At 40.2% G+C, this 15,688-nt stretch overlaps 1 protein-coding gene across 1 annotated transcript in view; it reads left to right on the top strand.

Annotated features, from left to right (window-relative positions):
- Positions 1-15,688, top strand: part of TBCK (TBC1 domain containing kinase) — a 194,815-nt gene that overhangs the window by 175,548 nt on the left and 3,579 nt on the right. Inside the window, exons 24-25 of the mRNA XM_018554476.1 lie at positions 520-695; positions 7,120-7,279. Coding sequence (XP_018409978.1) covers positions 520-695; positions 7,120-7,279 — 336 coding nt within the window. The remainder of the gene's footprint in view (positions 1-519; positions 696-7,119; positions 7,280-15,688) is intronic.

Raw genomic sequence — 15,688 nt, 5'->3', positions numbered from 1 at the left:
AGGTTTCTCTTTTTTATCTTTTAGCAAGTATGCACTGATAGATGTTTTTAATTGCTTCTGATGTTGGGAAATTTAGCAATATTTTTTTTATAAAGTACTAATTTGTTAGATGTACATTGAGTTGTACTGAGATATTAAAATGTCAGTCCACCCAAGAATACGTTTTAAATTTTGGTACATGATGGAGAGTTCATGTACCTATTGGCTTCATATAACTCATGGGGACCACTGTTGGTTGGTGGTGTTCCCTGAACATGAACAAGGCAGCCATTGCAAGGAATCTTATGTTCAGTGTTAGGATTGGTTTTGGATATGAAAAAAAAACAAAATGTTGCCAGAAACATAGCCAGGAATAAAATCTACAGCATGTAGATCTTTCCACTTCCAGCAGGCTCCTACAACTGAAATATACCTTTTGGGAGTCCATGGCAAGAATTACATCAGTGGAATTAACAGAAGGGTAGATATGTGTTGGAATATTTCTGCAAATTAAAATATATACCTGATATTTCTTTTCAGGGAAGAGAACTCATCCAGCTAAGTGAACTAAAGTCTGAGGTATCTCCTCGGATTTCTGCAGAGGATCTCATCGACTTGTGTGACCTGACTGTGCCCAGTCATGGAAAAATGAACATCAAGAAGACAAAGCCCAGCAAGCCGAAGCTTCTCGTTGTGGACATTCGTAATAGTGAAGAGTATCCTTTCCTACATTGCAATGGTTTTAATAGCATGAAGGCAAAGGGATACCTTTGTACTTCTAGACAATGAGGGGAAAATTAAGTGTTGACTTCCTTCTTTGCTGGGCCTATTCAGCAAAAAAAGTTGTACCAGCTTTTAATTTGTCATCGTTTAATTCATGTTACCTGCATTTCTTATTCTGTGGCCCCAATGTGTAAGCTTTAGTCTTACAATGAATTGATCAGCACAGCAGATGCTTACCACTTTAGTGTGTCTGTGTTGTAAGATTTGGCAGTGGGAAAATACCATAGGGGCTGGATGTAGAAGTCACCAGCCTTACTAAAGAATAGTCGTTACCAATGTGAAGTTAATTGATCTGTTGGTGTCAATACTACCTGTACCGAGACTCTGTCGCCAACTTAAAACTTTGTGGGTAAAAGCAAAGCATTCTTAAATGTTTATTGCAGTGTTTTTCCCTTCCATAAATTGTTTTTATTCACTTGCAATGTACCTTTAAACTTTCTAGAAAATTTGACTACTCCAAGTCAATTTCCTAGCATAGCCCTCTCCTCCTCTGAGAATGTCTAAATACTCTCTGCTGGGCCAGCTTCTCTGCGTCTCCCTTCACCTTCCTACATAAACTTTCATGTAGCAGCTAAGAGAGGAGGGAAGGGGAATACTATAGAGTGTCACTTGAATGACAGCTCTGAGTCTTCTGGGGCTCCTGACATCACATCCAAGATGATGACGCCCAGCAACAGTCTCAGGGCTTTTCCATGTCTACAAAGGGGAGGTTTTTACAGATAAATTACATGTATAAAATATTTTAAATGCAGATATAACCTTAAAAGAAGACCTCTCCTCCTCCACTCTAGCGATGAAATGCCCCTCGGTGTCCTCACTTCCAATATACTGTATTGGACGTGGTGACTAACAGGAGCTTAGACAGCTGGAGTGGAGGGGGAGAGAGGCTCCAGGGACCAATATAACAGCCAGCCAGCTGTGAGGGTCAGGTGAGTATAACTTTGTTATTTTCGATCCTAGACAAAAATGAGCACTTAACCATTGCAGTGCAGGGGAAACCCCACTGCAAGGCTTAAGATCATTTTCCCTGGAGTTCTTTGATAGTATGGCGACAGGGTCACTTTAGCAACAAAGAAACACTATATTGTAGCGATTGGATCACAATTAAACGTCATACTGACTGCATAAGCCCACAGTGTAGAGACTCCATGTTGCCTGCATGTTCTCACAACTTATCTAATAACAGACATACAGCATGTTTGATTAATTACCATACTGAAGATATTGTACATTGGCAACATGGCCATAGCAGATGCAGATTAATGACTGGTCTGCTTACAACAGAATGGCTATATGTCTATAGAGCAAAAACTCACCTTATTAGCCAAGTAACCTCCCAGCACAAGCATAATATAGCACCAGCATCCCTTACCAGCATACAGTATATACAGGTTACACTATTGTGAAGTGGTTAAAGGGGAATTCTCTTTTTGGATTCTGCCACACTTTCTTTTTCTTTCGAAAAATAACTAGTAAACTACTAATATATATTTATATTATTTTTGTACATATTTGTAAGAAAAGATCACTGTTTTGTTTTTTTATGGAGTAAATGGAGTCTTAAAAAAGTTACAATTGATCTGCTTAGAACTTACTGGCTTTGTTAATTCTATATAACCCATCAAAATGACATAACTTTTAGTATATTGTCAAACTAAGAGATTTGATGGTGCCTTGCAACAACCATACATGGCAATATAGCCTTTTTGTTAGATCCCTAGAAAGCCTTAAAATGTGTCTTGTATTTTTATTGCGTGAGAAATCTCCTTTAACCACTTCCAAAGAGCTAATCAGAAAATTATTTAATGCAGACGCAGCCCAGATGATTGTTAGGTTGTTAGAATACATACATTGAGGAAGCAGTCAAACAAAGACATGCCTGTGTAAAGGAGCTTGTTGCTTGCAATTAAAAAAAAATCTTCCCTTATTATTTCTGGAGGAAACTTAGAATTTTTGGTTTAAATCAAAGGAACATTTAATCACAAAGGCTGTAGTTAATTCTCCAGTGATTACATTTAGAACGAATGAAAGAAAATGTGAGCTTATATTACTGCTAGAACAGGACCATTGAATCAATGAATCAGGCGATGCTGAGGGTGTTACCTCAACAGCGTAGTGTGGGGCACTGCTGAGACCTTTGTGCTGCTGGCAATTGTACATTCACTCTTAGTAGGAAGGCCTGGATTTTTGAACTTTTAGGCGCTTTTTGATATGTGCCTCCTCATTTTTCAGCAGCCTTTTCAATACTCTGTATTCCTGCAGCTTCCAAGATTGTTTTATTTTTTTTGTGCTCTTATGATTCATGAATGATGATTTTGTGGCAAATGGGGAAGCGGCAACATTTAAGAAATGTTTGCCTAATCCATGTAACACCTTGAGCATCCCATTTACATAGAATATGCCAAATATATAAATATCTGCCAACTTAACAGGCATATGTATTCCAGTTCTCTACAAGTAACCAGGTGACAGCTGTGTTTGAATTTTTACTTCCGTAGTTAGCACATGCGACGGTAATGAGGTCTGGACATCCCAAAACTAATTTGGAAACCCAGTTGTCCCCTTAATCACGATTAGATATGATTAAATCAGAATACCCATTAAACATGTTTTGTTTTTTTTAGACATTCTTCAAATTCCATAGCACAAGATATGTTTATCAGGCCTGTGTTATAGCTTTTTATAGCCCACTCCTAATGGGGTACTATAAAGCACTAAGTAACAGCCAGAACACTTGATAGTTCCTAGTCAATATGGATGACCTGGACTGATAAGGGCCAGTTGACTTTAGCTCTGCCAGTAAAACTGGTTTCCAAATTTCGCCCAGCATTCATAACTATGGACCTAGGGGTGATACTTCAATAATGTGTGTGTGTATAATATAATAACTATGGACCTAGGGGTGATACTTCAATAATGTGTGTGTGTATAATATATATAGTGTGTGTGTGTGTGTTTGTCAGGCAACCCTGACTGCAGACATGCCAAGTACTCCTGGCCTAAAAGGTACAGAGGGCCATAGATTTCCTAAACGTTTTACCGCCTTCAATCACATCTCCGCGGCCCCTCTTCTCCAATCACATCCGCAGCCCCCCTCTTCTCTAATCACATCTCTCCAGGCCTTCCTATACATCACATCTCCTTTCTTGCCACTGGTTCTGCTGCGACAGAACTGCAGAATGGTGAGAGGGCAAAGATATCCTATTTCCCTCTTTCCCTCACTTGCTGCTGAGTCTGCGACTGTTCCTCCTTGCGTACATCGGCGGTTACAATGACCCTCGCTAGGTGAGTTTGACAGGGAGTGGTAACACTGTTTGCATACACTGCATGCAGCATTACGGTTCCCTGTCAATTCGCAGGCAAGCAGTGGTGTATCTTTGGAAAAATAGCGCCTATAGAAAATGCTGATAGTGCGTTCTCAGCCCAAGCGTCTGACACACATGAAGCATCTGCTGGTACATTACATTTTCCTGCCTGCCACCCCTGCAGCCTGTGCCCATATCATAGTGTGTAGTGCACTCCTGCTTATCCCAGGCCGGGTCAAGTAGCAGCTCCAAGTCCTAGTATTCCCTCTCCTGTGCTGGGGTTTTCTCTCCCATGTGCCTGTACCTCCTTCTGGGACCGGTAGCGAGTCTGGTGGGCACGAGGCTAAATAGAGAGCCACCTCTGCTGAGGAAGCCGCTAGTTGAGGCTGCACCCTAGATAGCTGCCTAGTTTGCCTAGTGGTAGCACTGGCCCTGCTGTACCACGTTTCCTTGTTTCTTCTTCTTCTTTTCATTAAATTGAACGGCCTTATGCAGACGGTAGGTTTGGACACCATCAGGAGCCACCTCTGGGCTGTGCTTTTGTTTTTGTGCAAGCATCCTTCTCCTGTAGGAAGCACTGTAACCCAATGGTTATCCCTGCAATGTCCACTGTGTTAATTAATGAATGCAGAGAAAAGGGCTGTATGGTGAGTACAAAAAATCCTATTTTTTTATGCAAAAAGGAGAATGACTTTATGCGATACAATGTTGCACTTTCAAAACTTACATAATGGCTTGCTATGTTGCGTCTATCATTGCTGTTTATGAATCTCACCTGTCTACGACTTTGTTCATAGAGTACTATTATATTAAAATGATTGGGTGCCCAGCTGCAGGAAAAATCTGAAAGCTTGATTTCCCATCCCAGTGGAACCTGGATGTGTAAAGAGGTTACTGTTGGGCAAGGTCAGAAACACATTGAGAGGGATTTATCAAAAGTGGACCAGACAAAATCTGGAGCATCTTTGCATGGCAACCAATCAACATCACGCTTTCATTTTCAAATCTCAACTGAACAAACTGAAGAGAGAAGCTGATTGGTTTCCATGCTCCAGTTTTGGTAAATTGCCCCCATTGAATGTAATTTGGGAAATCCCTTGGGATCCAAGAACAGCTTGCCTGTATAGAGGCTTATTTAACCCAAAACTGACATTTCAGTTTTTGGCAGACAGTCGAGGGTTAAACCACCGGAAAATCTCCCACTGAGATATCGGTGTTCCTAGGTCTACACACCTGCTGTTGCCATTAAGAGGTTCTCACTATTCCTGTCATTTTGGTTAAATGTATTTTACATTGCAGAGAACGCAACAGGAGGATCAGGAACACCCAAATCTCCCAGATTATCAGAAATTATTGCAAGGAGATCTGGCTGTTGTAGTATCGAACACATATAAGAAGCAAGGGGCTGATTCAGTCAAAAACCCTAATTCCAAGTGCCGAAGCCCTAAGCAGCCAACCATAATTCATTTTTCACTGACCTGAGTATAGTGAGCTGGGATCTAATTACTCACAATAAACGAGTGCACTTTTTGCACATAGCCGCTGCACTTTGCATGTCCTTGTTTGCTAATTATGTTAAAGAAGGTTATATAAGGATCACACAGTTGTTTTATGTGTGTTCCAAAGCTGAGATATCAGGTGGAGCAGCCACCACATAAAAATGACAAGCATACACTCTTGATAGTCCCACCACACCTGAGGATAAAAACGAAAAGACTAAGGATACATCATATTGAAATTGCAAGATTTATCTGCACCTTTCATGGAAATGCAGGTCTCGGCTTGCAAGCTGCATTAGAGACATTTTATAGGACACCTCCTGTAATTTTGTGTAGAATTGAAGAAACACGCTCACAGTACATCTTGGAAATAGCAAGCCAGCCCAGACTTGTCAGAGATGTATCCCATTTATCATTTTCCTGAGGAGCCTATAAAACAAACTAAATATTATGGCCTAAGGGCTACAAAGGTGCAAGTGTTGTGAGATGACTATAGGAGCAGTGCCTGTTACAACAGCAGCAATAGATTTCATGTAGTATTCCATCAGAAAATAAACCAAGACTAGTAAACTGTTCATTTCAGGTAAGGACAAAATGAATCTTTGGTGTTTAATGTGGACTAAATTTGCATAATACAATGAGAGTGTTCTTCATTGGGAATGTTCTGCCACATTCCTTAGCAATATAAAGATACAAGGTATTGTAAAAAAAATATTTAAAAACCTTTAACCTTGTATATTTGATGCCACATTATGAAAAGCTACAGTAATGTTACATTCATACTACTAAATGTATGTTGTAATTTAATCAGGAAACATTAAGTCAACTCACACACATCAGCTTGCAGCCATATGTACAGGTATGATCAAAATGTTGAACAACCTTTCTTGACTGAAGATTTTCTTCGTAAGGAGCTGTTGAGCATACATGGTTAGCGTTATGAAGAAGGAAGGGCATAGAGCAGACTGACATTCCTGGCACTTGCATATCTCGGACCTAGATATGGGTCAGGCAGGGGATGTTTGGAGAGATCAGGTGTGCCAACAGCGATGTGATTTTTCTCCAGTCTGAATTTGTGGTCATATTTATAAAGGTAATCTGAAATGAGCTTCTGCTTTTGTAAAATAACACTGAGGCCTTAAGGACTATCTTTTGTGTCTAAATGCCTGTTTTGACCGTGAGTTTTGCATTCGCACACAAGTCTATAGGGATGCAAAGCATGCTTGAAGCAGGTCAAATTCAGGTCAGTAGGAGGTCAGCTGCACATCAAATGCATCTGTAAATTAATTCTGAATTGTCTCAGAAGCGTCTCAGACGGATTCCAGCCAGCCCAAAGCCCACCGACAAAGAACATAAGATACTCGCTGCATTGTCTGCAGCCCGTTTTGGATCATAAGCTCTAGACACTGGCACCCCTATCTAATTATTTTCTCAGGCCCTACAAACAGAGCTCAGATTTAGTTAACAAGTATGATGTCAGTCGATTTTGATTGGATGTTTTACCTATTTGTCCTCCAGTGACTATGTACAAGTACCTTAACTGCTATCCTCAGCTTCAATCGTGGTCATATACCTGGTAGCATCAATATGACATTTGGTTCGGCATTCACAGCAGATGGAGAATTGGTACCAGGTCCAGCTAGTGCCACTCTTCAGAGTTTCAAAGGGAAAGTCATTGTGTCAGTTGGACATGTTTCAACAAATGCAGCTGAGGTAAGTTGCTAAAAAGTGAATTTGGTTAATTTATTACTATCTGTATTTGTACCATACATTATATGTGAATGAAATCAAGAATAAGCAGCAATGTGAGGGCTTTCCTCTCTACCTTCTTACATATTGATTATTCTGATGGTTGCAGTCATATACCCTAAATAAAAGGCTTGTGTGCGTGCGTGCGTGTAATTTATCAAAACGGAAGCAGGCAGAATCTGGAGCAGTTGCCCACGACAGCCAATCAGCTTCTCTCTTCAGTTTGTTCCGTTAAGATTTGAAAATGAAAGGCAATTTCTTTCTTTCTTTGAAAGTTTGTTGTTCAGATCTGTCAACTTAGTTAATGAAATAATGGTGCCACAGTGTGACTTCAAATGTGTGCACCAGGGTAGGCAAACTCTGGCCCTCCAGCTGTGGTGCAACTACAAAACTCTGACAACCACAGGCATGACTCCCAGAGGCAGATGCATGATTGGGTTTGTAGTTTCACCACAGCTGGACGGCTGGAGTTTACACCAAAAAGGTAACCATATTGAAATCTTAAAATATGAAAATGACCCCCTTTTTAATTATACACGAGCAAAAGAACTAGTCATATTTATGGACCTTTTAAAAAAAATAATTTGATGTCTACATTTCTATGTCTTTGGTCTGCTCTATTTTTCAGATGTGCTATATTCAAAAACCTTTTTATATATTGACTGCACCAGACCACCAGCACCTTCTAAACTGAAATGTAGAACAATGGTTATTTCATCAGTGATCCTATAGAACTGCCATTCATTTATACAACTGTAATCAGCAATTAACCCATGTCAGTATTCTTACCAAAATACAACCTAATAACCTTCCTGTGTTATGACAGGATAATTATACCATGCATCACACAGGTCATATAGTAGGAAGTTAGGGAGAAAACAGAGAAAAGGACTACATCCGGCAGACCCAGGAAAGCTTTACAACACTCCTGAATGCTTTATGCCATGTAAAGCTCACAAAAGTGTGCTCTAATTGTTTATGATGTCAGCATGAAGGAATTCTGAGTAGACCCTTCAGGTATTCAGTTATAGAAACCATTTTAGTCCTTCATATACTGTACACCTGGGACAAATGGGACAATTCATATATTGTATTATTTTACTTGTAATATCGAAATGAGGAATGGATCATTCTATAATTTATGATCAATGCTTATTATATTCATTGACTATTTAACAACAGTAGACTTTGTATTTTGCAATAAAGGATAAGGTCAGCTTTTGCAAAAACTAAAGAAATGCATAATTATTATGCATTAAATCTCCTCATACAGCGTCCAGCTGTCCTTGCTCTAGGTAGATGCGGGAATATGGGCAGCTCTACCTAAAGTGAGGTGATTTAATGCAGTTTGAAGTCCAGCCGTCCTTCCCCATCTCTCCTAACTGAAACTCTGTAGTTTAGTACGGAGCTCTGCCTGGGAGAGAATGTATTGAAGTCTGAGCTTTGCAGCCCTGATCGAGTGATCACCGTTGCAATGTTTTCCAGACTTGAATGCAAAAATTAAAGAAATGCATATTTTTTTAAATATATATTATTAATTATGCATTTCTTTAATTTTTGCAAATGGTGAACGTATCCTTTAAACTGACTATATGGGGGGAAAAACAACTAAGCTCTGGGGCCTGTGTAAAATTCTACTGCAGATACTCAGAGGGGGTGGACAATAAGCTAGTACTTCTTTGTTGCAAGGGAGAGCAGTTAAGGACAGGGCAGACCTAGGATATAAAATACACTATAAGGATACAGAATATAGAATAAAAGATATATTATAATGTTGCCAAGCCAAATTTGAATGATGGGTGGTTCTTAGAATTAAATATTGTGTTTGAAAATGTCAAATAAACATGCTGGAATGTTAATGCAATTAGCTAACACAAGTTCACTCATATCATAACTACCTACCCAATCAGTTGTTGTTATTCTGATAAATGAATGCATGATATCTGCTGTTCTACGCTATTCAGGAAGACCAAGTGCCCAAAAAGAAATTTGCTGAGGTAGATTGTTGGCCTTTACTGAGGTGCTGCATGAACTGCAGCAGTCTGAGACACCATTAAAGGAGAACTATGAGGTGAGTGCTTTTCACTCACCTCATAGTTCTAGCCGACCTGTGACAATGAGACTGTCGCAGGTCGGCTCACTAGATCGGGAGGTGAGCGAACACTTACCGGCGTTCGCTCACCTCTCTGCCGTGACAGGGGAGGGGCTGGATTCCCCCCTCCCCGCTCCGATCCGCCAGCGCTGACTAGCGGATCAGACGGGGGAGGGGGCGGGTACAGCTGGCTCTGCCTCTAGATAGGCAGAGCCAGCTGTCACTCACGCAGCTGGGCGGATCCCGGCATAATTGTCGGGATCCGCTTCATCTGCGGCGTCTCAGTATACCGCGAGCAGTAGCTTGCGGTATACTGTGGCGTCTCAGTATACCGCGAGCTGTAGCTCGCGGTATACGGAGCTTAGGGTGATGGAAGGATGCTGGTTTGTGTCCTCCCGTTGCTCTAAGTTTCTACTTCAGGAATAAGAGTTGATGCTAATTTTCAAACTGCGGCGGTCACTGTTATGTGAGATCGGAACTAGGTGTAAGTTGTCTACATAAGTGTAAAGTAAACTGGTGAGCTCTATGCATGATTCAGCATTGAATATCACATTAAAATGACAGTAGTCAAACTGAGTACAAAGACAACATCATGATTATGATATGCCTTAAGAAAGATCATGTATCTGCAATTTGAATGCTCTGGCACTCTACAAGTGTAAATGTGTACTTGTGTTTTGCAAAGAGCCAATATGTTATTTGTAATCCCCCTCAAAAACGCCACCAGACAGAAGACTTGTTAGTTGCTTCTAGGCTTTAGCTCTGGGACACTAGATTCTATAAACTAACTTATATAAACTCTTCTCCTCCCCCAGAGATTTTGGAAATGTGATCTGTCCTGTTTAATCACAGCTCCCTTCATTAGGTATTTAAGTGACAACATTCCCTCCAGCACGCCTCCAAAAAAGAGTAAAAAGCTGGATCCAGGTTATGAATCTCAGGCATAAAAAGTTCCTGTAAACATAACTAAACTGATATGAAAACAGCTCAAGCGTGTTATGCGGAGCCATGTCTAATTTTATTCTTAAAATAGCAATAGCATTCAACAACATTGTCAATCCAACTGCAGCTGTATCTAATTTAACCACTTAAATACCAGCTTGCATTACCCCTTCATTGCCAAGTTATTTTTCAGTTTCCAATGCTGTGATCATTTGACTGACTATTACATTGTCATGCAACATTACGGAAATTAATCCTAGGATTGAAAAAAATGTGTTTTTGCTTTGTGGGTGCTATTGAAAACTCTGGATAACAGATACATAGCTGCCAGGTTATTCTTCTGGCGGTGCCTTATGGTTGACTTAATCTAAGCAACCTGCCAGGAGTGAGTTAAAACTATATTTAAAGTAGTATTCATCCCTCAAGCATTCTTTCAATAATAAATACAGATTAAACAAATATATATGGCCCAGAAAAGTATTTTTTTTTATGTTTTTGTCCAAAGACTTACACTCATCATGTTTATGAACAGCTCCACCTCTCCCAGCTTGGCTTCCCTGAACTTTCTGTCCAGTACGAGATCACAATACACAGCACAGTCTCTAGGAACTATTCATCTACTAGCTTGGAGAAGGAGAGGGGAGTTGCTGGCTTTTTGGGCCTGCTTGTTTGGGGAGACACACACAGCTTACTAGCACACACAAGGGTGGTTTCATAGGACCCTGCAAAGGAAATCAGCCACCCTAAAACAAGATATTGGGGCCAGTGCTTAGGGGAGCAGCTGATTCTGCAGAAAACTAAAGCTTTTAAACATCAAGAAGCAGCATCCATTGTAACTGATCGGCATTTAAAATAGCATAAAAACCTTTTGACTTTAATATGACTTTAAACTCTACTTTATGAAATGATCTTGTTTATCTTTTACCGTCACATTATATGAACATCCTGTGGCTAGGAAATGAGTGCTTAGTAGGGATAATGCTGGGAACATGCCTGTAAACCATATATAAGAGAAAGCCTAGCTGTGTTTCTTCTTGCAGCAATGGTTTCTCGGTCACTGACTGGCTGACCTCTTCCCGAGAGGCTTTGTATCATGCACTGTTTTCATGGAAACTTAGAATCATGTCAGTGTAGCTGCTCCCGATTATATTTCACAGCTGCAGTATCTATATTCAGAGTTCAATATTTTGGTCATTGCAATGATTGTAAAAGACATTTATTGAAACAATCTAATTAGATGCTGATTAGCTTTGGGCAAGCATCTGCAAAGATAAGTGTTGTACTCAGTATGGATATTTAACTTTGCATGTTACATGCTTCTTTGGTCAGTTTTATAGCTTAGCTAATTCATGATTGTAATCTGCCAGTTAATGTTGCATATTAAATGCATGTAAACCTCAGATTCTCCTTCATTGTTCATAAAGGTTCTTGTTCTCAGCTTTACCAGACTGTTTGTGATACAATTTCCTATCGTTAATTCATTTTGGTTTCATGATTGTAACGCAAGCAATACAAATGTTTATCTTTCACCCACCTAATTACATTGTTCTTTAAGTGATTGCACCAAAGCATCCTAAAATTCCCATTCAAATGTTTTGGTTTTTTTAAACTGGGACTGCCACTGTCTGTGTCCAAGTGCGGACACCCGGACCCACACGAATGTGCAAGTTTAGGTGCGCGGATGACAGCATACAGCCGCGTAGGGAAAAACAGGGTGCTGCATGCAACCACATCACCTGTCCCTCCCAGAATTGTCCCATTTACGGACGTGCACACCGCAGGGATGTGTACGCCCCATCTGAATGAGGCCCTAGTGTCTCTTAAGCTATAAACATAGTTCCATAGGTTGAAAAAAAACACACCAATTAAGTGCATAAATATATGCACTCGAGGACCCTAAACCTGCAGTTGATTTAAAAGGTAAAAAACCTTATGCCTTTAGGGTGCTGCAGATAGTGGATCGCAGGATGGCTCATAATCCTTTGTCTCCTGCACCTGCAGGAGCTCTAGAAACAATGATGCTTAGTAACCCAGGGTAACCAACCAGATGTCAGATTTCTCCAGTGTTGAATCTGTAGTGAAATTCGAGCTATTTACTAATTATGAGTTTCAGCAGTTTGTTCTTGGCTTCACATGCCAAATTAATTCTTTGGCTTTTAAGTTCCTGGAAGCACTGCAACATATCTGGTTTTCACCCAAGCCTGTAGTTTGATTTTCTCTGAGTCTGGGTTCCCTGCACCTGCACAGATGGACATATACATTGCAATGTAAATTACAGAAAATGGTGGTGGTTGCCTATCTTACCATATCCAGGCACCTCCTACATACTGCATCTTCCCTTTTGCCATCTGCAGGAATCCAGTGTCAGAAATCAGTTTATTGTGTTATTTATAAGTCCCTCTGGTGACTCTGTATTAGCCATTGTTATAGACCTCCAAACCCCCACAGCATTTACAGTCCACTTGCCCCTTCACCACAAACACAAGAGGTTACAGAAGTCATTCATTCCAGCTTTTAAAGGCTTTTCTCTTGTGCTAGGGCTATACTTGAGGTCTGAATCACTGGTTATTAAGAGATGCAAAGTTGACTTAAGAATGTTTACTAACCTAGCCTTTTTCTACCTTCCCAGCACTATACTGCGAGATGTATGTTAACAGAAAATCAGTGTACTGTGTGTTGTATGTGTTCTGTGTTTGTGTTGTGTGTTGTATGTGTACTGTGTGTGTTGTGTATGTTATGTGTTGTGTATGTTATGTGTTGTTTGTGTACTGTGTGTATTATGTGTTGTATGTGTGTGGTGTGTTATGTGTTGTATGTGTACTCTGTGTACGTGCAGTTAGTGGAGTCAGTGGCGTAACAACCAGGGTGGGGGGAGGAAGACAGTGCAGCTGCCCCAGGTACAAAGATGGGGGCGCTGGCCGGGCAGCGAACACACTGCATGCAGATCTGTGCACAGCAAAGGCAAATGGCGGTACACGGAGCTTTGTGTGCAGTGTATCTAGCATTATTATTTCCTGTGCTAAGCTGGGCAATTAATAATAATTCTATTTGTTTTCAGTGCTTTTTTAAATTTAAAAAATCTCGACATCTCTGTTAATTGCAGCCTTTCAGCTGGTAGAAGCTGCATAGAACCAGACCTTGGAATTTCTATATGCATGCTTGATGCTGACAACCTACATCGATGTTATTGCATTATAATGTTAAAGTGACTCCATCTTCAAAAAACTCCCAACTTCACTCTACTGCAGAGTTACAAACACTGCTGAATGTTCAGCATTTGACACTGTTTTCCCCCCTGCCTTTTCGGAATTGGCACTAAACATTTTGGCTTTACTCGAACTGATAATGATTCAGAGGACATTTAAGGAGTGATGAAACAGAAAATATTTTGGAGCGCTTCCAGAATTTCAGATTCCCGTGGCCTGGATTATTACGCTGCAATTACTTTAAAAGGCTGCTGTGTTCATTTACAGTGTTAAATCTTTATAAAGCCACCCCACAGATCTCTTGCTCAGAGTCCCCCACTAGGTAAGAACTTGGAGCAGTTTTCAAAGTTCAGGCTTGATTGTAGTCAGTCCTAACACTAATAGCGGATCCCCAGAGTTCATTTGAAGTCAGATGCTGAGGGCGTTAGTAAGGAGTAGGGAATGTGGACATCAAAAAAATAATTCCGCTGCTGCTCTATTTCTGTGCTGGCATTGATGAAAGTCTTTGTCATGGCGTTGCCACCACTGTGCCAAACATGCGTTAGCAGAGGGGTATAAGGAAAGTTAAGAGCTGCTATAAGAATGTAAATAATTTGAGATTAAAACCACAACTCCATTCCAATTAGCTTGAATTTTCCATTTCAAAGAGCATACTAAAGACCCAGCATTACAAGTTAAAGCTCCATTTGTTCTTTCTTTTTGAATTTCATGGGCAGCTTCTATTGCAGTTTCACACTACGAACACGGACGTTTTAAAAGCGGTTTTGTGTTTCTTTCTTTCACTTTTGCTTTGATTCAGAATATGTTTTACGTCACTGCATTTTTATTTACAGGATAGGTGGTTTTAATTAAAAAAAGGGCATTTGTCCTGGGCCGCTATTAGCCCATAATAATGGATCTTTACTGCAGGGCTACATAAATATAATTATTGCTTTACAGATACAAGAGCCCATTTTGATCAAGATGCGAAATCCTGTATTATGAATAATAAAATCCTCCCTGATTCCAACAAAGAATCTTCAGCTGTTCTGATAAAACTTGACCTGTTCTCCAGTAATAAGATACATTCACTGGCCCCAACATATGTTCAGGTTTCTCTGTTTTTTTTTTAAATTATAGGACATTTTTGTTTCTGAATTTGTATTGTCATAATGAGAAAGTTTAAACTATTGGAATGCAAACCATATATTTTGTCTGGGCACTTTGTTAGGACTAGTGGCTAATGGTATGTTGGATTATTTTTGGCTCTAAGGTATTGGAAAGTGCCTAAGAAACAGTGAAAAGTTTTACTATACAATTGCCCTTGAGGCAGTCACAGCTACTATACATAACTACTTGTTTACATATGGCAGTAGTAACACCTTCCATGTAATAATTCTATAGAAACTGACAATAAAGTACCTTTATAAGGACCTGTGTGGGCAAACTTTGGATTTGAGTTTGACATCAGTCCTAGACACCTCTGATTTCACTCAAAATGTATTGACAGGTGCATTTGACCTGCAATTGACCCCTTTCTGACCTGCATACACTGTATGGGAATGCCAAACCCATTTGAAGTTAACAAAGTTATTAACACAGGCACTTGGAGGGATTGCAGGTGGTCACATCATCACTGTCTCTGTCTCCCGCAGTGCTCATAGATGAGGCCGTGGGTAAAGGGAAGCAGTGCTGGAACACTGATTCCAGTATCTACTACATATAGCGGCCAGTGGTTACTGTCATTTAGTAAAAAGTAGGGCAAGGGTGTCGGTGATACTGCTGGGTATGCAAATGGCCAGCCTCTTCTTCCACGGTGATAACACTGAGACACTGGAGGAAGCAGCTTCACCACTATATTAAGTAGTGTGCAGGCAGGCAAATGTGTTGAGTGACAATGATGACGATATTTCCATAGTCACCTTAAAGTGTTGTCGCTCAAAGCAGAAGGTTGCCTGTGACTGCTATTAATTACAACATTACCAGGTATGACACTAGAAAAATAATTATTGGGAAATAGCTCATTAAAAGACAACCTTCAATGTGAGATTAAACAATTTTAATTTTTGACTAGACATACTTTAATTTCTGAATGGATTCAGTAAGAGATGTATGGTGACAAAGGCATCTTTTTAGTTTATCCTACAGATGCCA

The sequence above is a fragment of the Nanorana parkeri genome, unplaced genomic scaffold (genome assembly GCF_000935625.1).
Source record: "Nanorana parkeri isolate BGI_ZX_2015 unplaced genomic scaffold, ASM93562v1 scaffold161, whole genome shotgun sequence".
In the NCBI taxonomy this organism is placed as follows: Eukaryota; Metazoa; Chordata; class Amphibia; order Anura; family Dicroglossidae; genus Nanorana; species Nanorana parkeri.
The sequence above is the reverse complement of the archived record's forward strand: the minus strand, read 5'-3'. Positions and strand labels throughout refer to the sequence as shown.